This window comes from Arvicanthis niloticus, chromosome 1, assembly GCF_011762505.2.
Source record: "Arvicanthis niloticus isolate mArvNil1 chromosome 1, mArvNil1.pat.X, whole genome shotgun sequence".
NCBI classification, from domain to species: domain Eukaryota; kingdom Metazoa; phylum Chordata; class Mammalia; order Rodentia; family Muridae; genus Arvicanthis; species Arvicanthis niloticus.
In genome coordinates this window covers 150,544,939-150,572,381 of record NC_047658.1, presented here as the reverse complement: position 1 = coordinate 150,572,381, position 27,443 = coordinate 150,544,939, and the positions used below count along the sequence as shown (strand labels likewise).

The 27,443-nt window shown below is 42.7% G+C and overlaps 1 protein-coding gene and 1 non-coding gene across 3 annotated transcripts; both read left to right on the top strand.

The window, feature by feature from the left end:
• The first annotated feature begins 50 nt into the window (after nt 1-50).
• On the top strand, nt 51-27,443 carry Cwf19l1 (CWF19 like cell cycle control factor 1). 2 transcript variants are annotated; one of them, XM_034491048.2, is made up of 14 exons: nt 51-165; nt 2,754-2,838; nt 3,636-3,714; nt 4,452-4,553; nt 6,643-6,857; nt 8,559-8,677; nt 13,257-13,341; nt 14,878-15,018; nt 15,886-15,997; nt 16,924-17,003; nt 22,909-23,118; nt 23,852-23,971; nt 24,752-24,849; nt 26,976-27,443. In XM_034491048.2, exons 1-14 carry the CDS (start codon nt 143-145, stop codon nt 27,118-27,120), a joined length of 1,614 nt encoding a protein of 537 aa, XP_034346939.1. In that variant the 5' UTR covers nt 51-142; the 3' UTR covers nt 27,121-27,443. The 2 variants fall into 2 exon arrangements, with proteins under 2 accessions (XP_034346939.1, XP_076778190.1); XM_076922075.1 differs by having other exon boundaries at nt 80-165; nt 3,652-3,714.
• Nucleotides 23,521-23,666, top strand: LOC117701924 (small nucleolar RNA SNORA12). Its single transcript, XR_004605898.1, has one exon. It is a non-coding gene; the product is annotated as a small nucleolar RNA SNORA12 (small nucleolar RNA).

Here is a 27,443-nt window from a genome sequence, read left to right as displayed (position 1 = left end):
ATCCCTCTACACTCTCCGTAGGTAGGTAATTTCTATTGGCTGAGTTGTGACGTCATATTTCTGCGCTCTGGCGTTCCAACCTTGAGCGCGCATTCGTGTTTCTTGCTTTTGGTGGCCGTCCCAGCACAAGTTGTCATTACCGATGGCTCAGAAGCCGCTGCGTCTGTGAGTGGCCTTGCATCGGTAGACTTAATCACATAGGAGAAAGGGAGAGAGGCGGGTGGGGGGTTGTCTTTCTCCAGACCGGAAGGGGAAGATGGAGGGGAGACCGCTGGGCTGCTGGGAACACGAGTGGAGGCTTCCTGCTCTCCTGTCCCAGTTCAGTTTTGCTCTGGTGTCTTTAGAGTCTCTTCGTGAGAGCTAAAAACTTGCTGAGACGGACTTCCTTTTTCTTAAGCCTATTCTGCCTGCGACACATCATCTCCCTTTCATTTCTCCCTTCGTGGCACGTATGGATTAGCCAAATAACTTGCAGACATTGGGTGCATTGATGGGTTTTGGCAGACAAGATAATCATTGCCCTGCCCTGGCGTACTTTTGTTGCTCGGTCAGTTAGCGAAGACAAGACATCATTCAGAAAGACTATTGTATTGAGCAGCGGCAGTGTGTCCTGCGTGCGTTGCACAAACGAGTTCCTACTTTGATAGCTGATAGTCCGGACCAGAGGAACAAGTGTTAACGAATGGGGAAATTTAACCCAGAGAAGTCATTGAAACGTTAAAAAGCTCCTTAGTGTAATCCAATTTTCGTTATGGAAAGCGATCCTGCTTGAAAGTTGGGAAACAAATCAGAGCCAAAGTAGAAGGCAATAAGGATTAGGTAAAGTAATGGCAGAGAGAGAAAGTTCAGGAATTGATAGTTTTCTAAGCGGGTGTACTCGCAGGACTTGGTGATTTTTTTGATTGTGAGAAAGTTCCACTGTAAGGTCATAGATTTCCATCCTCAGTCATTGGGATCAAAAAATGCTGAAAAGGGGCCCAGACCAGATAGTGAATATTGAGTTTGCCTCTCAGGAATTGATAATTAATAGGGACTGAAAAGGTATTAGAGGCTCCCAGAGAATAAATTCAACTGAATGATAATTATGACAGAGTTTGTTCAGAAATGGTATATGGGTTTCTGAGATTTTGAGAAAGTGGCTCTCTCAGGCCACCAGGAAAGCTACAGAGATTTATTAGACCTTGATGGATGGGAAAGCTTTGAGGTTGATCACAATGGGGCTGTTAGGAAAGAGAACTTTCCTAGAGCCTAGCAGAGACAAGAGAGTGCTCAGTCTGCATTTTGAGAGGGTTCAGTTAGGAAAACTTAAGAGAAAGTACTAGAAAGATGGGTCAGGACTGGAGGAAAACTGTTTCTGCAGGAAATGAGGCACTTTGTAATATTTTTAGGCAAGAACATTAAACTGAAACAGAGAAAGCACTAGGAGATCCAGAAAGTCTACCTTATCTCCCAAACAAGATAAAGTAGGTTTCTCTACCTCTTCCATCCCCTCTTGAGTTGTTCAGATTTGTTTCCCTCCATTCCTACCTCTCCCTCACTTCCCATCCTGCTTCTCTCCTTACCTTGTCTTCAGACCTTAAGTTTCTCACCTGCTTTTCTTGTCCCTGTTTCAATTGGTCATTTTCTCTGTTTACAGTTCGATTGTAGTTTGACTATTCCTCCAGTCTGTCATTCTCTGTTATTAGAAGTATTGATGAAACATGTACAATCATATTATTATGCTGCTTGAAACTGTTAATGATAGGAACAATAAAAGAACACAAGAGAGACATACAGACAAAACAATAGAAACTATAGTATTTTGAGTTAAAAGAAGTTACAAAAATAAGTAAGGGCTGGTGAAATGGCTCAGTGGGTAGAGGCACTTCCTGCCATGCCTGGTGACCTGAGTCCAGTCCCTGATGACGAACATGGTGGAGAGTGAGAACACTCTTTGGTGGTTCTCTGACCTTCACATGAGCACTGTAGCACATGTATGCCCTCCCAAATACAATACCTCCCCTAAAGTAAAAACAAACAGAAACGATGTAAACCAGAATTTTAAAAGTCAGAACTTATGTTAGAACAAGTCACTTCACAGCTTGGATAGACCTCCTTATCAACCTCCACTCTTGTCATTTTCCCCTTCCTGCTCTATAACACATTATGCTTGCCTCTCATCATAGCCTTTCCATATAAACTTAGGATTGAGCCTCCCTTCCCTTATTGTCAACTCTGAGACTTTCCATGAGTCTAAATGCTTCTATGATTCTAACATGTTCTTAGGTAGTATTTGGCACATTGAGCTTTGCTTAGTGTAGTTGTCCAGTTGATGTTTGCTGAATGGTGACTGAAGCCATGTAGCAAGGCACAGGCTGTGGAACTGAGGAAAATAGAATAGGTATGAAACATGGTTGGAGACTCCTTGGACTTAGATTAAACAAGGGATTAGCTGACTCTTAGTGACCAAGTTGGTGATAAACCCACCCTCAGTATGTAGGAATCAAAAGAGGTTGACTCAATTTTGAAGACATGAAGAGCTAGATTTTAGATTTGGTGAGTTGGGGGTATTGTTGAGATATTCAGAAAAGTCTGCCTGGTGGCAGATATTGGTAGCAGGCAGATATTGCCTGTTAGTTGATATTGACCAAAAGTCAGAAGATAGCTGCTGGACTGGATCATATATCTAATCCAAAAGACAAGTACATGTATACCAAGCCTACCTAGCAGATGCATGTGTGTTTCCTGAATCGCTGTTTATCTCTTGTTTGCAGCTTGGCTTGTGGAGATGTTGAAGGAAAGTTCGATGTTTTATTCAATAGAGTTCGGACAATTCAGAAGAAAAGTGGGAACTTTGATGTAAGATGGATCATTTTTATTAAAATTTTACTACTATAGTCAAACATTAAAGTACTGATTCTTTGTTAATTTTATGATTGACTTTTCCATTTTTTGTTAGGTTGGGTTTTTTGTCCTTAATATGAACACTAAGCTGCGGGTTGATGGGAGGAGGGAGAAGGTCTGTTTACTATTCACTGTTAGAATTGAAATCTTGTTACTTTCTTACTGAACCAAAACCAAACAAACAAACTGAACAAAGCTAGCCAGTTCTGACGCCTGGGTTTGATAAACCCAGGTCTGCTTCATGAGTGTGCTCTATGCATCAAATCAGATAACAGATGTGCAAATGCTTTACCGAAGAAGGAGCTGAATGAATGTTGTGTGAGTATTGTAGGTATAGGGAGAATTTGTTTGTTGGGTTAAGGGATAAGTAAAAAGAGCAGCGAATGTGGTGTTCTTACTCGCCGTATTTCTGAAGTCTAACACTGAAGTTTTGTATTTCGTGGATAGATTGCTTAAGTGTCTGTTTCAACATTGCTGTATGTTCCAAGGAAGGAGGAGAGAGAGGCCCTGGGAACCTTTAGAAAGCATATACATTCTGCCTTTTGAAAGCTTTTTCTTTACCCTCTCCCACCCTCACTTTGGAGTGCATCAAAGTTTAATAATTCATAGAATTATCAGTTAATTAAATTATTGAATAAATACTTGGTTTGTGACTATTAAATAGAGGAATTAGCTGAATGTTACAGTAAATAATATAATAGTTATTTTTTTTGTTGTTTTAATCTCATATATCTTTAAAAAACTCATTTTAGCTGCTGTTGTGTGTAGGAAATTTTTTTGGCTCTACACAAGATGCTGAGTGGGAAGAGTATAAGACTGGCAACAAGAAAGGTACAGAAATTATTGTTATTTAATGTACGATTTCTAACAAAATCTCAGGAGCTGTAGTTATTGTTGTGTCATTTTTCGCGTATTAGTTGCTGAAGGTTTCTCTCATACATTGGTGAGCATAGCTGCTTTTGGGGAGTTTCTGTCTTAGTCTTGGTGACACATGCCCACAGTGCTAATTCTTGAAAGGGTAAGGTAGGAGTGTGATACACCCATGACCAGCCAGCCTGGGCTACCCAGCCAGCCTGGGCTATGTGGTTAGACTGTCTAAAATAAAATGATGTAGAGTAGTATGTTTCTCTTAAACTCTGCATTGAGCTGAAAGAATGCATATATGTATATGAGATCCGTGGTTTTGACATTTTGAAAGGATGCTCATTTAGAGTGGCAGGAACTCAGTAAGTACAGCTAAGCATGTTGTTTCTTTTTTTTCTTTTCTCTTTTTTTCAGTTTAAAATTTTTTTTTATCAAGTGCTTTTATTTTAAGCTATTTTTTTCCATTATATATACATTGACGATTTAAGATGACAATTTTTTGGTATGGTGACATCACTTAGTAGTCAAGCCGTGGGGTTGGATTAGGAATCCTTAGTGATGAGCGTGTTCCACATTTAGGCTGGCTATGGAAGGAATGCACAGGCTCTTTACTTTTGCCATGACCATTTTCCTATGAGGAAACATTTCTCAGTTTTCAGAGCAGATCCAGTAACCATGTGGTGGCATGTCTGTTTCCCCATTAGCTCCTATTCAGACATATGTGCTTGGTGCCAATAACCAGGAAACAGTAAGCTATTTCCAGGATGCTGATGGCTGTGAATTGGCTGAAAACATTACTTACCTAGGTAAGTTAATTTTTTTTTAAATGAATTTAGTAAAAACAATTTCAGAAATTAATTTCTCAGGAAAAGTTTTGACTGCATTCTTCTGCCATTACTGCTTGAGAGAATAAGAATTTTGTTTTGTTTTTCTCTTTGGGAAAGATTTTTTCCTCACAGTCTGTGTCTAGAGCCCTTTGTACAGTGATGTTTCTTCATTGTTTCTGTTTCCCCCCAATCTCCTTGTGTTCCTGAACCTTGAACCACTCTTTCAGCCATCTAGAGTGACCAATCCCTTGCCCACAATATATGGAGAACTTAAGATATATGTTACATTCAAATAAAAGAAACGACACCCTTATACTGGCCTTGCTGTATACTTAAACCTTACTTGATAATTTGGCTTCGAACTAGCTTTACTTTAGGCTTAGTCTAAGGCTCTGGCAGCTCATGTTTATAGGGTTCTTCTTCTTCCTTTTTTTTTTTTTTTTTTCATTCCTTTTGTCTTTTTTTCCATTTTTTAGGGACACTCTGACTCCAGGTTAAAGCTGCTCATAGTCCTCTGCATTTCTTCAGTTTCAGGACAAGGCAGTTGTCAAGTTTTGCTGTTGTTCCCTCCCACTGTCTGCCTTAGTCTGCTGTCTACCTAATCATTACTCAACTCATTATGTTCTAAAGTGGCTCCTTCACATTTTTTTGTGGTCCTTGATCTCTAGAAAGCACCTGTATTTTCTTTGTTAGAAGTGCCTTCTTCACCATTCCCACCATAGTCTGGCATTGCCTCTGGTCCTCTATGTAGTTGTGGCCCTCATAGAAGCAATTTTAGCTCTCTCCACTCTTGAGACTCCTTTAGGCAGAATGTTGAGGGAAACTTTTGTAATGTGATTTAAGATTTATTATTATATTGTTATTTATGTTACTGGCAATCAAACCCAGGGCTTCACACATTTGCTAAATATGTCTTCTGCCACTAAACTGTATCTCTAGTCTCTGTGCTTGTTTTGTGTGTGTGTGTGTGTGTGTGTGTGTGTGTGTGTGTGTATGTGTACATTTACCACAGTGTGAGTGTGGAAGTCAGAGAACAACTTTGAGTTAGTTCTCTTCTTTCACCTTACATGGATTTAAAGATTGAACCCAGGTTCTAGATTGCAAAGCAAGCACCTTTTCTTGAGCCATCTCACAAGCCCTGCTTTTAAAAAATGATTTATTATTACTTTCTGTGCCTACATATATGTACGTATGTGTACCAAATGTGTGCCTGCTTCTCTTGGAGGTCTCCTGGAACTGGAATTGCAGACTTTTGTGAGCCTCCATGTTGGTGCTAGGAACTGCACCCAGATCCTCTGAAGGATGCAGCCAGTACTCTTAATGCCTGAGCCTTTTCTATGCCTTCTGCTTATTTATTTTTAGTTGCAGTTGTGAGACAGACATTTTGAAATCTGAACATCTGTCTGACTTGTCACAATCCTCAGTGTGTTTTTTCAGTTTGTATTAAGAACACTACTATATTTGTCAGCCATTTTATTAGGTGAATTTCACTCAGTCACATCTTTCAGCAGTGGTCTTGTTGGACTGTGATAGCTTGAAGCACTGCAGCTGAATATGATTTGATCGTTCTTTCTACAGTAGATTGATTAGATTAAAATTTGGGGAGTTGATAACATAACCATGAAAAATAAAGCTGAGAAGAGGGTCAAGCTGCCAAGAAGGTAGAGAGGGGAAGCCAGGAGGTGACAGTACTCTGGTGACAGGCTGTCATGGGCAGGAAGACAGGTGCTCTAGGGTGTAGACACCCGGTTCATAGAATCTTAGTGCAGGGTAAGAGGCCACTGGCAGTTCCAGTTCATAGAATCTGAGTGCGGGGTAAGAGGCCACTGGCAGTTCCAATTCAGTGACCAGCAGCCGTCACAGAAGAAGTCTTCAAACTTAGAGAACAGAAGTATTGTGAGAGCCAGCCAGCCTGGCTCCCTGGCAGGTAGAGTGGAGCTGTGGGAGTCACATTCATTCAAGCAAGTAAAGAGGCAGAGGGCTAGGAGATGGAGGCTGGGGAAAGAGAGGAAATGCCAAGTTTCCTCCTGCAGCTTGGACTAACTCATTCATTTTTCTTTGAACCTAGGTCGAAAAGGTGTCTTCACTGGAAGCTCGGGGCTGCAGATTGTATACCTCAGTGGGACAGAGTCCTTAGACGAACCAGTCCCAGCCTACAGTTTTAGTCCCAAGCATGTGTCTTCCCTGAGAACCATGCTGTGTTCTGTACCCCAGTTCAAGGGTGTTGATCTCTTACTCACGTCCCCATGGCCCAAGTCTGTGGGCAGCTTTGGAAACTCCTCTGTGAGTAGTGCTTGTTCAATTGCAGTTTTTAAACAAATTTCACTGGCTTAAGTTGGTTTTTTAAAGTTTTTCTCTTTATTTTGAATATTTTTACTCTTAGTGCCTTTTACTAGAAACATTTTGTGAAAAAATTTCAAGATTCTATAAGCTGTATCTACTGACGAAAACAGTTGATCTCATAAAAATATAATTTTCAGATAAGATTGCAGAATCTTAATTATAAGCAAATGGTTCCTGGAATTATGTTCTCTACAAGCATCCTCCCTTAGCCTTCTTTATATATTTTATAAGTTTATTAATTCCCAGTGGGAAGATCTACAGCTGTTGGCACCCCTTCGGTTGCATTTATTTCCCCTTCTGTTCCAGAATATTGGGTTTGACTATCAAAATATTTTAAAATTGGGTCATTGTGAGATTGAGTCTAGTAGTGTAAATATTTACAGGTGGAGAACAAGGTGCTAAGACTTAATTTCTGTTATGGACACTAATCTGGTATGCCCTGGAAGCCTCCCTGTCTTTTTATAAGTAGTTCTGAGAAGGGGGCAGTTACCACTAAACTGTGACATAGGTAAACATGGCCGAAGAAGATCTGGGAAAGGTTGTGTAAGGGTAGAGAGCATCAGCTGATCCTCATTGGAGGGAAATGTAAGACTGAATTTGAGAATAAACCCTCACAACTAGATCCCGAATTCAGTTATGTCCCAGAGTGTCCTGTGTGTAGATCAGTCCTTGCTGACTCAGCACTAAGTGTCTGCGACCATAAAAGTCAGCAAGATGCCAGTGTCATCAGGGAGAGTGTTAAACAGAAAAGAGCCTAGTTTGCCTACCAACTTGTGCTTCCTCCACTTCTAGAAAGGAAGCCCCTCATTCTGGGAGAGAGGAGTCAGCAGGGGTAGAAGAGTGGAAACTTTGGTCAAAGTTTGTAAACAATCATAGAAGATTTTTATGGGGAAGAAAATAATATACTTAGTTATCTTTGTGACACTACAACTAAGTTCAAGGTCAGTCACCTTTCTTTAGCAAAAGCTTGAAGAAGGTACACGTAAGACAAAAGTTTGGAGTGTTCTGTGAACAAATCTACCATGACAAAATATTTTACTTGCAAGCTTCTGTTTGTTTTGTTTGAGACACGGTCTCTATGTAGCCCTGGCTGTCCTGGAACTTGTCATGTAGGCTGGCCTCGAATTTATAGAGATCTGCCTGCCTAGGCCTCCCAAGTGCTGGGTTAAAGCACCTGTAAGCTCTTTAACATGGGTGTGGCTGTGCCATTTCCTTGACTGAACAAAAGAACAGCTTGTGTGGTTATGAAGCCCTTGAATGTTCCCTGAAGCCTGAGTGCTCTGAGTGGTAGTGTTTAGGTTTCCATTCTCCATTGAGAATGCGAATGAGTTACTACTGTCAGATACTTGTGCACTATAAAGAGTACTATGCAGATGTAGTTTATAGGCTGCAGGGAGAGACTGCTTTTCAAAAAGGAGTCTTAATGTTTGTTTTAGAGGGTCCTATGGAAGGAGTGTCTTACCTTGTACACTCTGGTTTACAACAATTGTGCCATTTCTGTAATTATAATATTCCAGTGTTCTTATGTTTGTTTGCCCTGGGTCTGCAGTTCACTGCAAATTTGCATCTGTGTTTAAATTTGAAAGATATTTCAAAATCTTTTCTGAGTTCCGTGTGGATAACCAAGTTCCCATTTACTAGGGCGAGGTAGATACCAAAAAATGTGGCTCTGCTTTGATCTCCAGCCTTGCTGTAAGCTTGAAACCGAGGTATCATTTTGCTGCTTTGGAAAAGTCATATTATGAGAGACTTCCGTACCGGTGAGTAACACCTTATGGGTTGACTCTATAAACTCACATCTTCTTGTTCACTTTTAGCCATGTATCTTGGCTCCTTCAAGTCCTAAGGCACTATGTTAGTTTCATTTTTGTTGCTGTGGTAAATATCAACCTATGGAAACAGGGTTTGTTTATAAGTCCAGGAGAACCCGTCCTGTAGGGAAGGCATAGCAGCAGGAGCAGGAAGTTTATCTGTGATAACACAGAAAATGGGCCAAGGCTATAAACCTTTGAAGCCCATCCCCATGACATATTTCCTCCAGCTAGGCTCCACCTCCCGAGGAGTTCCAGAAACTGCCCTAAATAGTGCCACAAACTAGAGATCAAGTGTTCACAACCACATGATCCTCTGGAGGCCATTGCCCATTCAGGAACCACACTCATAAGTTTCCTAACTTGAAATAAAGGCGATAGATTATAAGACTCTTTAAAAGTTTATAGTTTACTGTTACAGTGCTGGGTGATCATTATAGAGTATTAGGTACTGGCTTTTTGTTTCTTTTTTGAGACAGGGCCTTTCTATGTAGCCCTGCTTGTTTTAGAACTTACTTTGTAGACCATGCTATCCTTGAACTCGCAGAGATTCACCTGGCTCTGTCTCCAGAGTTCTGGGATAAAGGCATGTACTACTGTACCTGGTTAGGTCCTGCTTTCATCAGGTCAAACCAGGATTTATTCTTTTTTAGTCTGGAATACTCAACTGTTAGCACAGTCACTTTGGAATGTGAAATTTTAATCTGAGAATCAGGAACTTGTATTGAGCTGTATGTGGTGTTTGTTGCCTCTAATCCCTTACTCTTGGAGGCTGAAGTAGGAGGATTTCAATGAGTTCAGGTCCAGCCTGGGCTATAGACTGAGGCATTGTGTTTATCTCTGCTCACCAAGAATTTGTATCAATACTCACCCTCCAGCATCTTAAAAATTTCTTTTACTCATATTTGCCTTCCTTTAGTTATAAATGTTGATTAGTATAGAGTACTTTTAAACATAGAAAAAGTTAAAAACAAACAAACTGTTTTACCACTTATGTATGGCATGTCAACCATTTTTTAAAAATCAAAGTATACCATGTATTAGTGCTTGATACATATCTGCTCAACGTAGAACATATTTCTTTTAGTCTCACTGTTTTGATGTTTACTTACATAAGAGAGAGTAGTAAAATGAGCCCTCACACCTCCATCATCTGTGAGCCCTCACACCTCCATCATCTGTGAGCCCTCACACCTCCATCATCATCTGTGAGCCCTCACACCTCCATCATCATCTGTGAGCCCTCACACCTCCATCATCTGTGAGCCCTCACACCTCCATCATCTGTGAGCCCTCACACCTCCATCATCATCTGTGAGCCCTCACACCTCCATCATCATCTGTGAGCCCTCACACCTCCATCATCATCTGTGAGCCCTCACACCTCCATCATCATCTGTGAGCCCTCACATCTCCATCATCATCTGTGAGCCCTCACACCTCCATCATCTATGAGCCCTCACACCTTCATCATCATCTGTGAGCCCTCACACCTCCATCATCATCTGTGAGCCCCCACACCTCCATCATCATTTGTGAGCCCTCACACCTCCATCATCTGTGAGCCCTCACACCTCCATCATCATCTGTGAGCCCTCACACCTCCATCATCTGTGAGCCCTCACACCTCCATCATCATCTGTGAGCCCTCACACCTCCATCATCATCTGTGAGCCTCACACCTCCATCATCATCTGTGAGCCCTCACACCTCCATCATCATCTGTGAGCCCTCACACCTCCATCATCTATGAGCCCTCACACCTCCATCATCATCTTGAGCCCTCACACCTCCATCATCATCTGTGAGCCCTCACACCTCCATCATCTGTGAGCCCTCATACCTCCATCATCATCTGTGAGCCTCACACCTCCATCATCATCTGTGAGCCCTCACACCTCCATCATCTGTGAGCCCTCACACCTCCATCATCATCTGTGAGCCCTCACACCTCCATCATCATCTGTGAGCCCTCACACCTCCATCATCATCTGTGAGCCCTCACACCTCCATCATCTGTGAGCCCTCACACCTCCATCATCTGTGAGCCCTCACACCTCCATCATCATCTGTGAGCCCTCACACCTCCATCATCTATGAGCCCTCACACCTCCATCATCTGTGAGCCCTCACACCTCCATCATCATCTGTGAGCCCTCACACCTCCATCATCTGTGAGCCCTCACACCTCCATCATCATCTGTGAGCCCTCACACCTCCATCATCATCTGTGAGCCCTCACACCTCCATCATCATCTGTGAGCCCTCACACCTCCATCATCTGTGAGCCCTCACACCTCCATCATCTGTGAGCCCTCACACCTCCATCATCATCTGTGAGCCCTCACACCTCCATCATCATCTGTGAGCCCTCACACCTCCATCATCATCTGTGAGCCCTCACACCTCCATCATCATCTGTGAGCCCTCACACCTCCATCATCATCTGTGAGCCCTCACATCTCCATCATCATCTGTGAGCCCTCACACCTCCATCATCTATGAGCCCTCACACCTTCATCATCATCTGTGAGCCCTCACACCTCCATCATCATCTGTGAGCCCCCACACCTCCATCATCATTTGTGAGCCCTCACACCTCCATCATCTGTGAGCCCTCACACCTCCATCATCATCTGTGAGCCCTCACACCTCCATCATCTGTGAGCCCTCACACCTCCATCATCATCTGTGAGCCCTCACACCTCCATCATCATCTGTGAGCCTCACACCTCCATCATCATCTGTGAGCCCTCACACCTCCATCATCATCTGTGAGCCCTCACACCTCCATCATCTATGAGCCCTCACACCTCCATCATCATCTGTGAGCCCTCACACCTCCATCATCATCTGTGAGCCCTCACACCTCCATCATCTGTGAGCCCTCATACCTCCATCATCATCTGTGAGCCTCACACCTCCATCATCATCTGTGAGCCCTCACACCTCCATCATCTGTGAGCCCTCACACCTCCATCATCATCTGTGAGCCCTCACACCTCCATCATCATCTGTGAGCCCTCACACCTCCATCATCATCTGTGAGCCCTCACACCTCCATCATCTGTGAGCCCTCACACCTCCATCATCATCTGTGAGCCCTCACACCTCCATCATCTATGAGCCCTCACACCTCCATCATCTGTGAGCCCTCACACCTCCATCATCATCTGTGAGCCCTCACACCTCCATCATCTGTGAGCCCTCACACCTCCATCATCATCTGTGAGCCCTCACACCTCCATCATCATCTGTGAGCCCTCACACCTCCATCATCATCTGTGAGCCCTCACACCTCCGTCATCATCTGTGAGCCCTCACACCTCCGTCATCATCTGTGAGCCCTCACACCTCCGTCATCATCTGTGAGCCCTCACACCTCCGTCATCATCTGTGAGCCCTCACACCTCCGTCATCATCTGTGAGCCCTCACACCTCCGTCATCATCTGTGAGCCCTCACACCTCCGTCATCATCTGTGAGCCCTCACACCTCCGTCATCATCTGTGAGCCCTCACACCTCCGTCATCATCTGTGAGCCCTCACACCTCCATCATCATCTGTGAGCCCTCACACCTCCATCATCATCTGTGAGCCCTCATCTGGCTCCAGAAATCATCGTTTTGTTCACTTTGCAACTCTCTAAATAGATGTAGATGTTTTTGTTCTTTTCACAGGTATAATATTATTTCTTTGTTTCATGAGCCCTTTGAGGTTAGGGATACATAACCACCAGAATGCTGGGTAACTTCTTTAAGGTCATATGACCTGTGGTGAATTCAAGACTTTCGTTCTTCTCATGACCCTGTGGAATCTTACCTACTTTACAGTTGCAAATCAAAAGTAGAATGGTAGTCCATGACCTTGTTTCTGTCTTTCATCCTTTCCAGTTAAGAGTCTTCCCTCCCTCTCATTTTCTGGTTTCACATAAGCACACATGTGACACACATACACACACACACACACACACACACACTTTTAAATCTATGTTTTAGAGAAAATGTGTAGTATTTGTCTTTCTAAGAAGTTTATGTCTCTTTATATAATGATTTCTAGTTCATCCCATTTTCTGCAAATGTGATGCTTTTGTTTTTATTTATGGTTGGGAATCCCATTGTGCACCATTTTTAAAACCCATTCCTGTACTGGCTAGCGAGGTGGTTTCACTATTCCAAGTGAAGAGTGTAGCAGGAAACATGATGAGGTGTTTGAGCATAGGCCTGGTGGTGCGGCAGGTCATGTGTTGGCTCTGACTTTGGGACATGAGATGCTCCTTAGTGCTGCTCAGCTGCACATTCCCACCAGCAGCATTTAAAGGTCCCCTTTCCATCCCTCAGCACTGTCTCTAGTCCCATCAGGATGACATGAAAGAAAGAGGAGAAGGGGAGAGAACCAGGGGCTGCTGGCACTGGGAGGGGGAGGAGTTACAGCAAAGTCTAAAGATTCCTGTATGAGCATGCCATAATGAGAGCCGTCCATCTGTGAGGGAGAGTGATAGAGATGTGTTGTCTTCACATACCTTTCAGAAACCATGTTGTTCTACAAGAGAGCGCGCAGCATGCCACTCGCTTCATAGCGCTGGCGAATGTTGGAAATCCAGAAAAGAAGAAGGTAAAGATTTCAGGGGTTGGTTGGTTACTCAGCCTTCAGAGCTTCTGGCCTCCAGAAGTCCTCCGTAGTCCCTGAGTCCCAACAGCTTCAGTGACTCCTTGTAAAGGTTAGGTTTCCTTGAGTGGTTTGTTAGGAGGTCTTAGAGAAAGGCATGGTTCCCTGGGATATGACAGTACAGGACATGGCCTTCCTTTCCTTCCACATCCATGTGCTTGCCTCTGTTGCTGCACGGGAGCTTGCCTCAGATGATATGCACACCTCCTAGCAGCGTCACTGAACTGAAGTAATAAAATCCTGTCGGGAATATTCAAGCTAGGCACAGTGGGGCATGCCTTTGATCCCAGCACTCAGGAGGTGGGGACAGGCAGATCTCTGTGAGTTCCAGAGTCTACAGAGTGAGTTCCAGGCTAGCCAAGGTTACATAAAAAGACCCCATAACAACAGCAACAAACAAGCAAAACAGAACAAGTATGTATGTATATATATGTATATTAGTACTTCCTTGGCTTTTTGAATTAGTAGTTATACCTGGAATCTAGAAAATAGTGCAGATGGTGAAAGAAAATTATCCAGAAAAATAGGATGTATTTTTCACTTCCTTGGAATGCTTTGCTAATGCTAAAAGTTGGACTGTTGAGTGAGACAGCTAATACAGAGTAAGCAGTGAAATGAGGGAATAGGTAGGAGCTTCCTCCGTGGCTGATTGCGCCTCTAGAGCACGTCAGAGACAGTGTTCGTGAGATAAGTAAACTCCTGCCCCTTTTCTATATTTTGAGATTTGAAGGCTAGACTGTGGTGACCTTTCTCACTGAGCAGAGTTCTGTGATTTCAGTTTCTTACTCAGTCTCAGAGACGCATAAGGCAGCTCATTGTAGTCACAGTGTTACTCTGACAAGCACCATTCATCTCAAGACTTCGTTCTAATCTACAGCCTTCTCAGCAGTGAATATTTTTGTTTTTCCCTTTTCTATACTCTGACCTGGTATACCAAATGTTACCCTCCTTCAATTAAACAGAACGTAAAAATCTATCCTTATGACTTCAAGTTCCATTATTTTGTTGAGGTAAAACATGTATTATTGTCATTAGCCCACGATGTATAAAATACATATGAATTGTTTTCTTGGTTGCTGCTAGTCCCTAAGGAAAGGTATCTGCATTTGTGAGAATTGTGTCAGAGAGGGGAGGTTTACCTTTCCAGTTGGAATGGTCATTCAGAAGATAGAATCGGAGTTCCACAGTTCTGTTGACAAAGGTCACATAAACGAAAGATGCAGTGACAGGAGCATTTTGTCTTCAAGGCTTACAGAGCAAGTCCCCCTGAGCCTTATAGTAAGGGTTGTCACTGTACCCGTCTCCAAGTGAGGAACCTAGTCTGTCTGAGGGCTGGAGCTTTGATCTGTTACTCGTTACCGTGTGAGCCTCCTTAGCCATTGCAGAGGCTGGCAGGCTGGCATTTGCTACACTGCTGTGTCACTGCGACAGGCTTGTGATTTTACTTCACTCCCTGACATTACTCTCTTGTTTTTCCTGCAGTATCTTTATGCCTTCAGTATTGTTCCCATGAAGCTGATGGCTGCGGCAGAGCTGGTAAAGCAGCCTCCGGACGTCACTGAGAACCCTTACCGAGAACCGGGGAAGCAAGCGGCCGCAGGAAAACGGATTCCTGCCCCTCAGGTAAGCTCCAGCTGTTGGCTGGCATTCAGGCCGGTTGCTCTCGGTAGGTGTGCCTTTCCTGCTTATAGTTTCATACACTGAACAACTTCAGGTTTTGACTCTTAGTGTTTTTCCTCTTGGCAAATCATGATAACATTTAAAAGATCCTGCCCAGCAGTGGGTGCCCACACCTTTAGTCCCAGCAGAGGCAGGCAGATCTCTGACCTCTCGGCTAGCAGGGTCTACAGAGTAAGTTCCAGAACATCCAGGGCTACACAGAGAAACTGTCCCAAGAAAACAAACAAACAAAAAAGATGAAGATGAAGAAGATTTACTTTGAAGAAGTTTGTTAATAGCAGACTTTAGAAAATAATTTTCTCCCCACTAAAGCAAGGCCAATCGATCACGTTTCCTTGTTAGAGTTTGTAGTCTGTTTTCTTGGACTTTTTGATCCACTCCAAAACCTTTTCCTGAATCCTCTTTTGCCTTTGCGCCGAGTAGCTCGTCTTCTCTCCTCTTCAGTTGAAGTTGGATCAGATTTGCTTTGTTCTGAAATTTCAGGGCTGCTTATGTCATTGGGAGAGTAAGGAGATAAATGGAATTGGGTTCATACTGCTCCGGCCTAGGGAAATGTTGCTCTTTATCTCGAGTTTAACTTATTTTTCAGAAGCTATAGATTTGGTAATGGTTTTGGATAATAAGTATGGCTGAGATGTGGGCCTGAGAGCCCCACAGGTATCAGGGTGGGTGTATATTTGTCTTCCCTAGAATAGGAAGGAAGGGCTGAGAGGAAGCAGATGTGAGTGGCAAGGAAGTTCCCTTCTGCTTGCTGCTCGGTTACTTGTCGGTGGGCTTGCTGAGTAACATCCTCCCCATTGACCCTTCCAGGAAGAGTCAGCCTGTCAATTCTTCTTTGATTTGAATGAGAAGCAGGGAAGGAAACGGTCATCCACAGGCAGGGATAACAAGCCTCCTCATGCTAAGCAGCCTCGAAAGCCTCGTAAGTACTCTGGTCTCCCTTGAGAGCAGTAACTCTTTGGGGAATTGTTTGGAAAGTTGCATTATTACGAGCATATTCTGGCAAAGAAAAACTTCACGGAGCCATTAGGAGCAAAGTGAGAATAGAATGGTATAAAAATGGCTTGACTCTGGGCTGAGACTCTTCCTGTAGTGACTAGAGAAAAGCTCTCTGTCTATGTAAAACATGGTAAGTATAAAACTGATGTGAGTTCATGCAGTAATAGCAGACCCAAGCTAAGGAGAAGGACTTCCAGGCTGCTTCATTGAGATCTTCTTCACCCTGTTGTTTTAAAAAGGAAAATCTGAACTTAGGAAGGTAGACCCACGGTTATGTGGCTAGCTGATGTCAGAGCTAGGACTAGAATTGGGGTGCCTAACTGCCCCCCACTCAGGTCAGTGTTTTCTCATTGTAGCCTATTGCCAGTTTGTATGCTGCTTTAGTCACTAGATGATCGATTTGTGGATCACTTACCTGTGGGTCGGTTATCAACTCAGGGGGCTTCAAAGGGAGGTCTAGTTTCATTGACATTGGTGCCAGGCTTTGGCAGTCAAGAGTGAGAAACACAAGTCCAGCTCCTCGTGGCAGTCTTTCCCATCTTTGTGGATTATAGACGAGACAACAGTGAATAACAGTGAATTCTCTGTTGAAAGTGTTTGTTGGCATTGTTGTCGATATATGTGTGTGTTTGTGTGCATGCATGCATGCATGTTGTGGAGTGAGAGGGAAACTTTCTGGAGTGGGTTCTCCTTCACTGTGGGTTTGGGTATAGAACTCAAGTTGTCAGGCCTGTGTGGCAATTGCTTTTATCTGCTAAGCCATCTCTCCAGCCACGAGGAAGATTGTGGAGGGTGATTATGTCTGTTGTGATTGGATCATAATAAGGCTTGCCTTTCTTTTCTATGAAGCTCAGCCTCCAGGACCTTGTTGGTTTTGCCTTGCCAGCCCTGAAGTGGAAAAGCATCTGGTGGTCAACATTGGCACACATGTGAGTTACTCCCATAGATGGGCAGCAGAGAAGGAAATGCCTGTTACTTGGTTTTTACTAACTTTCCATGGTATATGATCTGTGAATCAAATTTACCCTGCCCCCTCCTTTCCTTTCTTGGTGAGTCAGGGCCTTTCTCCATAGCCATGGCTGTCCTGGAGCTCACTAGACTAAGCTGGCCTCCAACTCACAGATCCTCCTATTTCTGTCTTTGCCAAGTGCTGGGATTAAAGGTGTGAAGCAAAACTTCCATTTTAAGTGCACAGTTCATGGATACTTAGTAAGCTTATTGAGTTATGCAACCATCACATGATAGCAGTTTAGAGGCCCGATGTGATGTTGCACGCTTTTAATCTCAGTCCTCAGGAGGCAGAGGTAGGTGATCTCTTGAGTTCAAGACAAGTCTGTCTACATAGCAACTTCCAGGACAGCCAGCACCACCCAGAGACCTTTGTCTCAGAAAAAGAAAATATGGAATAGAGGTTTAGAGAATTTCCATCAGTCCAGTAAAATTTCTTAAACACATTTATATTAATTTCAGTATTCATTCTCAGCCTTGGCCACCACTTGCGTACTTTGAATCTTTTTAGATGTGTGGGGTTTTAGACATTTAACTGAAATTATGTAATGCAGTGTGTGTGTGTGTGTGTGTGTGTGTGTTTGTCTGCTTGTCTGTCTGCTTTGACTAGCATCATGTTTTTAAGTTTTATTTATAATTCATGTATAAATGTTTTATTGCTAATTAGTGTTAAATAGATATATTATTCATTTATTACTTTATAAACAGTTGGTTTATTACCATTTTATATCTCTCAGGAATAATGTTCCTGGATAATATTTCTATGTGTTTGTGAAACAAACTCATTTTCATTTCTTTTGGATAGATACTAAGAAATAGAGTCTCCCAATAATTTGGCAAATTTGTGTTTAAACTTAACAAAGAAAAGATATTTTGTTTTTAATAGCGTGTGCGTGTGTGTGTGTGTGTGTGTGTGTGTGTGTGTGTATTTGTGTGTTACTATATGTATATGCATGTGAATGATGGAGCCTGAGGATTCAGGCCTTGGATCCCTGGGGCTGACTATAGGAAGTTGTGAGCCACCTGACATGAGTGCTGGAACTGAACTCAGGTCCTCTACAAGAGTAGTATGTGCTTTTGACTGCTCAGCTCTCTTTCCAGCTCTGTTTTAACTTTTAAAGAAATTGTCAAACTGATTTCCAAAATTACTACATTATTTTATGCTCTTGTCAGCAACATTATGAAAGTTTTGCCTTTCCATATTCATGTCAATATTGCTTAAAGTCTTTTCTTCCCTTCTTAATAGTGTTGGAGACTGAAGCCAGGGTCTTGTGCATGTTGGGCAAGAACTCTGCCATTGAGTTACATCCTTAGCTACTGTCTGCGTTTCTGATTATCGGCATTATAGTTTTATGGAATCAGTTTTATAAGCACTCCTTCTCTATCTCCCTCTATAGATAAATCTTCTGTATATGTCTTAGATTCATCTATGTTTCATGAAATATTGAGTTGGTTCTTTTAATTTCTCAGTGTTTTAAATATTCCTCAGTTTTCCCTGTTTTAAGTATTAAGATTTAAAATGTTGATATTGTTAGTGCGGTCTTGTGACTTATGCCTGTAATCTCAGCACTCAGGAAGCTGAGGCAGGAGGATTGTCACAAATTTAAGGTCAGCTTGGACTACCTAAAGAATTCTAGGCTAGGCTGGGCTTCAGAGTGAGGCTTTTTTCTTTAAAAACAAACACACAAACAAACACAAATAAAAAATACCCCTAGGAACTGAAGTTCATTAAGCATAAGAAAAATTAAAGTGATAAAATTCAGTTTGCCAGTCAAGGATTGTACTCGTGAGGGTTCTCTGGAATAACATTATAGAATAAATCTTTATATGTAGAATGAGGGTTGATTAAAATTACTTAGAGGCTGTTATCCATCTAATCCAACAATAATTATCTACCTGTGGCAGGTCAAAGAATCTAGTCATTGTTCAGTCCATGAGGCTGGACAGCTTAAGTGGCCTTCAGTATAACTTTGGAATCCCAAAGAAGTAGACTTTAATGCTAGTAAAGAAATAGACTTGTTATCAATGTGAAAGCAAACGAAGAGCAAAAGCTTCCTTCCTCCATATTCTTATGCAGGCTTTTAGCAGACGGCATGGCACAGATTACAGGCGGGGTTCTCACAATTCAAAGAGTAGAAGTAGATTATTCTACTTCAGATTAATCTGAAATCCTTTCAGATGGCAAACACCGTGTGTCTCAGGGAAGTCATTCAGTTTTATACCTTTTCTCAAAGGGCTTTATAAAGTTAAGTCTTTTTCTTTTACTTGTGGTGAAGCTGCTAATCACCAGAGTTACAGTTACACTCTAGCCCCCCATGACTAAACTTCCTGTGTAACACTTCTGCAGACTGGTGGTGTTCATCTGGCTTTCACTGATTTCTTCTAATTTTGTTTTCTAAAGGTGACTTTCCTCTTGATCCTAACAATCTGAGAGTTCCTTTTTTGTGGCCTTCTGTAAACCAACTAGAGCCTCACTTGATTTTCACTTCCTTTCAAACTAAAGAGCCCTACACGTACTTATTTATGTTTTGCATCTTAATTATTAGCACCCTGTCCAGGACATATTCTGGAGTCAAGGCCTGTGACACATACAGTTGGCTTGTAAGGCTATGGATGAACTCTGAGAGCAAGCTTGATAGGCTTTTACTTCTGTGGGTGTGTTCTTTTTAGATCAGCTTTGGGCTCCTCTCACTGGATTACCTTTTGCCAGTCTTCTCTCAGACATAGCCTGTAGTGAGTAAGGCTGTGAGCTGCCTTTTGTTTGGGATGCATAAGAGGTTCAAGAGCCCATGGGAGAGGAGGAGGGGTTGGAGCAGATGGCTTGGCCTCATGCTCCTCTAGGCCTTGGGGAGAAAAGTTCTTTCTTTGTTTGCCACAGTTTATTCTCCAGGAAATGGGCCTGGGAATGATGAAGGAAACTGTTCCTCTGTTTGAGGCCAATAAAAGGTGTCTTCAGGCATGCTTTTGACTGCGCTCCCAAGTGCAGAGAAGAAGGCCTTGAGCATTTTCTCCTAGACTAGTACCTGCCTAGTAGTCAAATCTATGGTGCCCTGCACTGCACTTTTTCTGGGCTTCTGAGTCTCTAGCAAAGGGCTCACAGTCTCTTCTCATGGCCACTCCTCTTGCTTTTCCTTTATTATATTTTCCTCGAGGCTTTCTCTGCCTTTGCTGTGCTTTCCTCCCTTTAGGAAGGTACATAGATTATGTTAATGGTGTGGTAAAGAGGAGAGTCTGCTGAGTCCAGAACACCGATGGCAAGTCCATGTATTCTACACGGGGAACATTCATTTAGACCCTTTTATCCATTCACATGGTTAGAGACCACTGAAGTATAAAACAGTTAGAAGAGCTTGAAAGGGCGGGACAAACTGGAAAGTGGGAAATGGTTCACAAGAACTGGATGTATGTTAGAAGTGTGGGCAGATGCTTAGTCTAGCCTTTAAATAGCTAAAGAATACACATCACCATATAAGCTGATGTCTGTGTCAGTGGCCTGTGACAAAGTAAAGGCTAGAAAATAAAGGTTTCTAGAGTAACCTTGTCAAACAAATACAATAAAAATGGATATCAATGAAAACTTTTAATGCCTCTTAGGATTTGGGGAGGATGTTGTTTGGTTATTGGTAATGAGGCTCTTCCTCTGTTTCCTAGGCTAGCCTTAAATTTGAGATTCCTCTGTTTTAGCTTCCAGAGTAGTTAGAACTGCAAGTGTGTATCACCATATCCTGGTCCTCCAGGTTTTGGTGAACTTAAATCCTGTGGGAAATGAGCTGTGGATGTGTTTAGTTCTCTGTCAGTAGATCAAGGAGGAGCATGCTTTGGTTTATAGCAAGTGTATATGTTACCATTGGACTTTCTCATTCAGTCTTAGCTTTGGGACACCACACTAAAAGTGTAGTTTTGTATACTGTCCTGTGTATTTGCCTGTATTGATATTCCTTGGCCCTTTGCCTGCTCAGTCAGAGGATCTTCCTGTCATACAATGACGGTTAGAGCAGCACCTCGTGTCTGGATGGTTTTGTTTCTGTTTTACTGTTACTGGTTTAGCCAGGGCTGAGGCTGGACTGTCATCCTCTACCTGCTGAGTGCTGGGGTGAGAGTGTGAACACCTCACTGCTGAATGCTGGGGTGAGAGTGTGAACACCTCACTGCTGAGTGCTGGGGTGAGAGTGTGAACACCTCACTGCTGAGTGCTGGGGTGAGAGTGTGAACACCTCACTGCTGAGTGCTGGGCTGAGAGTGTGAACACCTCACTGCTGAGTGCTGGGGTGAGAGTGTGAACACTTCACTGCTGAGTGCTGGGGTAAAAGTGTGAACACCTCACTGCTGAGTGCTGGGGTGAGAGTGTGAACACCTCACTGCTGAGTGCTGGGGTGAGAGTGTGAACACCTCACTGCTGAGTGCTGGGGTGAGAGTGTGAACACCTCACTGCTGAGTGCTGGGGTGAGAGTGTGAACACCTCACTGCTGAATGCTGGGGTGAGAGTGTGAGCCTCCTCACCTGATATACAGGGTTTTTATTTATTTATTTATTTATTTATTTATTTATTTATTTTGTGTGCATGCTTATATGTGTGTTGCTATTAAAAACTGACATCATTGTTGGAAAACAGAGTTTTCTGCCTCTTTGTGTATGTCTGAGTTTGAGGTTTTTCTTTCCATACTATTGGGTTGTATACCTCTTTTCTTTTCCTTTGTGGAATTTAGTTAGCGCCTCATAACAGAAAGAAAACTCATGCTGACCATGTTACTATAACTTTTCTGTGAGCCCAGAAGTGTATTGGGGATAGAGATGTGGGGTTGGATATCCTGGGGGAGGAAGGAAGGACTCATTTTGAAATAAGAAATAGTATCCTTTTGTGGTTGAAGAGAAAGTGATAGTAACTGAAAATTGCTTTAAAGTTTAGATCCTAGGAGTGATACCCCAAATAGTCTTTTTGAACTCTAGCATTTAAAACCAAAACCCTTTTTGTATGCTTTTAGTTCATTTGCTATTTTCATGGAAATTTGTTAAAACTGATCCTATTCTTCAGAAGATACTTAAAAATGCTGTTCTAGCTCTTAAAATCATGCATGTGTATGTATGTATGTATGTATGTATGTATGTATGTATGTATTAGTTAAGTATATGGGTTTGTCAGTGCACCATGTGTATGTCTTTTGCCTGCAGAGACCAGATAGGGCATTGGATTCCCTGAAACTGGCATTACAAATGGTTACGAGCCACCATGGGGATGATAGGGGTTGCATCTGGATCCTTTGGAAGAACAGCCAGTGCTTTTCGCCACTGAGCCATCATCTTTCTAGCTCCTGTTCTAACCTTTAAAATCAAATCTTTTAAAATATAGTTTCTATTAAGAGTATCTTGTGTCATGTATGGTGGGTCATGTCTTTAATCCCAGCACTCAGGAGGCAGAGACAGGCAGTTAGATCTCTGTGAGTTCGAGGCCAGCCTAGTCTATAACACAAGTTTTAGGACATCCAGGGTGTTACACAGAGAAACCCTATCTCCAAAAACAAAAAAACAAAAAACAAGCAAACAAACAAAAAAACCAAACTAAAACAACAACTAAACAAACAAACAGATAATTTGGGGTTGGGTTTGGTACAGGGCTGTAGTCTCAGAGCTTGGATGCTGAGCCGAGAACATTGAATTTGAGACTGCCCTGTACAACATAGCAAGATCCTGTCCTGCTGTCCAGGATGGAATGGGGCAACATTGTAAGCATTTTCTATTGTACTTAAGCTCACTGTGTGTGTCTAGGTTTTTCTCTCTGGATGATCATACACATAGGCTTGCTATCTTGCTTCTGTGATTCTTCTTCAGTGCTACCTTGCCCTGGCCAAAGGAGGCTTATCTGATGACCATGTCCTCATCCTGCCCATTGGACACTACCAGTCAGTTGTGGAGCTTTCGGCAGAGGTGGTGGAAGAAGTGGAGAAGTATAAGGCTACTCTGAAACGCTTCTTTAAGAGTCGAGGGAAGCGTTGTGTTCTATTTGAAAGAAATTATAGGAGCCATCACCTCCAGCTTCAGGTATGTGTTTTCTGCCCGGGAACTTGGAAGTCACCGTGGGGATCTTGAGATTGATAAATTTTAAATAATGATGACCTTAGTAATTAATTTTAATGTAATACTTAGAGCATTTACTATTATTTTCATGATAATATTTGAATAGTTGTCATTTAGAGGGCTGGGAATATCTGCTGATAATCCCAGAGAAGTTCATGCTGGAGGTAATTGAACAGCAGGATGGCATGTGCCCTGTACAGAAAGATTGAGTAGTTGAGAAAGGTTCTGAGGAAGATGAGTGCATGGACTTTGCTGGTAAGAGGTGGCTAGGTCATGTGGAAGCCCAGCAGGAATGAAGGCTTAAAGGCAGGAAATGGTTTCTAGCTAACATGGGGCTAGTACTTTGGAAGTTGAGTGATTTGTCTCTTTGGTGGTAGTGTCTTCTTAGCGCATTTGTTAAGTGTTCAAATGGGCCTGACTCTGCCACATACATTATGGAGGAGCTGGCAGAGGCTTAGAGATAAAGAAGTCTCTCTTGAGTGTTTCCTAATAACAGATTGGCTCCCACATGTGACAGCTCTCATAAGTTTAAGTCCTACAGCCAATCCAGTGGAGACTGTTTGGCCTGAGGAGAAGCTATGCTGAGGGGTGTCTCTCCACCCCAGTGATGGGTTTGCTACTTCCTCAAGACTTTAAAGACTCAACTTCTTTGGAACCAATACCGAGAGTTTCTTCTATTCCTCCCACACCAACTCAGGTCATTCCTGTGCCCCTCAGCTGCTGTGTTACAGATGACATTAAAGATGCCTTCATTACCCAGGCCCAGGAGCAGCAGATAGAGCTGTTGGAAATTCCAGAACACTCAGACATCAAACAGGTGAATCAGGAAGGGGTGGTAATGTTCAGGGAGGGGTTAAGATCTGCTTCTTGAGCCAGAGGTACTAAATAAATAGTGGGCCATTTGGTACTAGAATATAGGATTGTTGGTAAGACTAGAGGTGAAGATATCATCATAGCAAAGTCTCCGTGCTTTCCTAGAAGAGCAAGGAACTAGACTTTTCCTGGAGCTGGGAAGATGGCTGTGAGGACTTCAGTGTGATCTCAGTAGCCATGTAAAGGTCATAAGCTGGGGCATGTGTCTGTGATTCATGTGCTGTTGAGGTAGAGACAAGAGCATCTCCGCATAATTGAAAAGCTACAAGCTCAGTGAGAGAGACCCTGCCTCAAAACATGAGGTGGCAAGAACTGAAAAAGTCACCCAGTGTCATCCTGTGCTTTCCACAGGCACATGAACACACCTGTACATGTAATCTCACACATGAGAATAGGTACACATATATAAACACGTACAAATTAAACAAAGAAAGTAGATACTTCCTAAGATGGGACCTTAGAAGGATGGGTACCACTGGAAGTCTATTGGCATTTTATACACCAGTTCCTGTGGTGTGTTGCACTTTTTTGGTTTTTAGAGACAGGGTTTCTCTGTGTAGCCTTGGCTGTCCTGGAACTCACTCTGTAGACCAGGCTGGCCTTGAACTCGAGATCCACCTGCCTCTGCCTCCCAAGTGCTGGGATTAAAGGCGTGTGCCACCACCGCCTGGCCTATGTGTTGCACTCTTGCTTATTTGTCCTTATACATTTCTGTTTACTTCAGATTGCACAGCCAGGAGCAGCGTATTTTTATGTTGAGCTGGACACCGGAGAAAAGCTTTTTCACAGAATTAAAAAGAATTTTCCTTTGCAATTTGGAAGGTTTGTATATTTTCGCTGTATTTAGTGTATTTCATTCGACCTGTTATAAACATGGTGACAGTCAGTGAAAACCAACTAGGGAATGGTCCAGCCCCAAGAAGCTTAGAATCTTAGAGCAGATCACTGCTACAGCCTTGGGCTGGAGAATTGGATGTACCATGAACAGATCTTGAGGAACATTATATTTTAGAAACTTAGATTAGGAAGGAACGACTCATTTCTACCAAATTCAAGACTCTGTGAAAGGCTGAGCGTGAATATAAGGGAGACTGAGTGGGAAAGACACCATGAGAGTGCTCATGGTGGAATCCAGTGTGGCCATTGAGCATGTGCTGGGTCAGACACTGGCAAGAGCTTCCCAGGCATTGCTCCATTCAACCTTCCAGTTGTCTGGTTTATATCCTGTCACCCCAGTAGAACTTCATACAGACATGAAAATGCACTGTAAAGTTGCACTAATCCAATAATCCCAAGCTACACATGCTGTTGGCTACTTGAAAATGAGACTGAGGGACAGTGAGGTGAGATGGCTTGCTGTCACACCTGGTGACAGAGTTTGATCCTTGGGACCTACATGGTAGGAAATAACTAATGCCCAACCATGTGTTCTCAGGTGCTATGGCATGCATGAACCCACATATAAATAAATAGATATAGTAAAAAAAAATTAAAAAATGAAAGTGAGCTTAAATTTAAATAGCCACACCTAGCTAGTGGCTCTTCTACTGGATGTTGTACCTTAAGGTAAGTTAAGGAGCATGCCCATGGTCACACAGTTGAAGGTTCAGTCTAGTGTGGTGAATACCAAGATGGAGGTCTTCAACCTTGTTATTCTGCATTATTCTGAAAGGCCGTGTGGAGGGAAGCAGAAAATGCACACAGTGTTGTCTAGTGCTGATCTCTGACTCGCAGCTGTTCTCTGACAACTCCCAGTGGTTTACACTGGGCTTTGAATGAGCCTTCAGCCAGTCCTAGACTAATTTAGAAAGCCTTCAAGAGGTTGCCCCATTGGATAAGTCCAACAAATACAGGTTTTTAAAAATAAATAATTGATAAATGAGAATAATATCTGTTCTTGTTATTATCTTTTCTTAATCTTATTGCCTTAGCATCAGATGTAGGTATGCACAGTGAGGACATAGGCAGGCGATGCCACTGTACACAGCCATGCACAGGTCACATCTTTTTGTGACTATGGTAGTCGTTTATGTTTCAGCACTGAAACTTTTCAGAATACCAATATACAGTTGATACATTTTATACTTAATAGAGAAAATGGTTGTGTCTTCATTTTATAAATGAAGAAACAATGCTCATAGTTTGCCAGGCAAACCCAAGTTAGAGTTTAGGTCCTTTAAGTTTTAGAGGACTACTGTGATTCATTCCTGACTTTTCTATTTATTATACCATCAAAGTTGAAATGAGCCAAATAGAATTGTTTCTAATATATTAAAGTAAGTAAAAATATAGAACTTAGAGCTGCTTGTCTATGTACCTAAATAAGTTGTTTTCTTCACATTGAACTTCTCTCGTGTACTCATACAAATGAGGGGGCTAGGAGGACAGGTAGAAGAACTTTAAGTCAGAATGGGTATAACATATGCCCTCAGCAAACTCAGTCTACTCAGTATGTGAAACGATAGCTTAACACAAGATAGAATCAAAGCTGGGCATGTGCTTTGATTATATAGCTTTTGTGCGAAATTCTCTAAGGAAGGTGATCTTGTAAGTGAGGAAATCAAGGCTAAGAGATGAAGTAGTATTGAAGTCATAGACATGAAGTACCAGAGCATGGACTCTGGTACTTCATGTCTCTGTCTCTGACTTTTCTGACACCAGAGGCTGTCCTCTAGTCTGTATGTAGTGTTTCTTCCCTAAGTGTTAATATTGTGGTTCACAGTTGTTCTAGGAAAGGAGAAATAAGTGGGTGGGAGATCACACTTAATCTGATTTCAATAGATACGATGGCAGAGATGTAGTCACAGTAGGATAGGAGACCAGTGTGAGTTGTAAGCAATCTGCATACTCTTCAGATGACACTGAGGAGAGCTGGTGGCTGGAGAGGAGCACAGGAAGGGTGGCTTTCAGTTACTACTCTCATTTTCTCTTCTCTCTGCTCTCTGCAGGGAGGTCCTGGCCAGCGAAGCTATTCTCAACATTCCTGAGAAGGCTGACTGGAGGCAGTGTCAAACCAGTAAGGATGAGGAGGAGGCCCTGGCTCGCCGCTTCCGGAAAGACTTTGAACCCTTTGATTTCACTTTGGATGACTAGCCAGAGGGAAGTGCACACCACAGGTCACATTGATGGCACAGGAGATTGTTCCAGCCTGTTCTTAAAGTGAAACTATGGTCTCCTGTGGGTGCTGCCTCCCTGACCCTTTCAATATATTCCCATGGACCTGCCTTCAGCGGGAGGCCTCTGGTTGACCCTTTTTAAGGAAGTCATTCGGAGATGCAACGATATTTTAAAAGAATGTCTGCTAGGTATTTCTAAGAACAGCTCTATTTATCCACATCCTCAGACTTTTAAATCTTTCAGATTGGGGATGGTAGCTCATGCCTTTAATCTCAGAAACTGAGGAGTTATGGCAGGAG

Bases quoted from the DNA above. Each gene is read 5' to 3' on its own strand.
- Cwf19l1 (XM_034491048.2), top strand. From the start codon at position 143: ATGGCTCAGAAGCCGCTGCGTCT. The intron at 166-2,753 runs GTGAGTGGCCTT...TCTTGTTTGCAG, and splicing joins GCTCAGAAGCCGCTGCGTCT to CTTGGCTTGTGGAGATGTTG. The intron at 15,998-16,923 runs GTAAGTACTCTG...TTTTCTATGAAG, and splicing joins TAAGCAGCCTCGAAAGCCTC to CTCAGCCTCCAGGACCTTGT.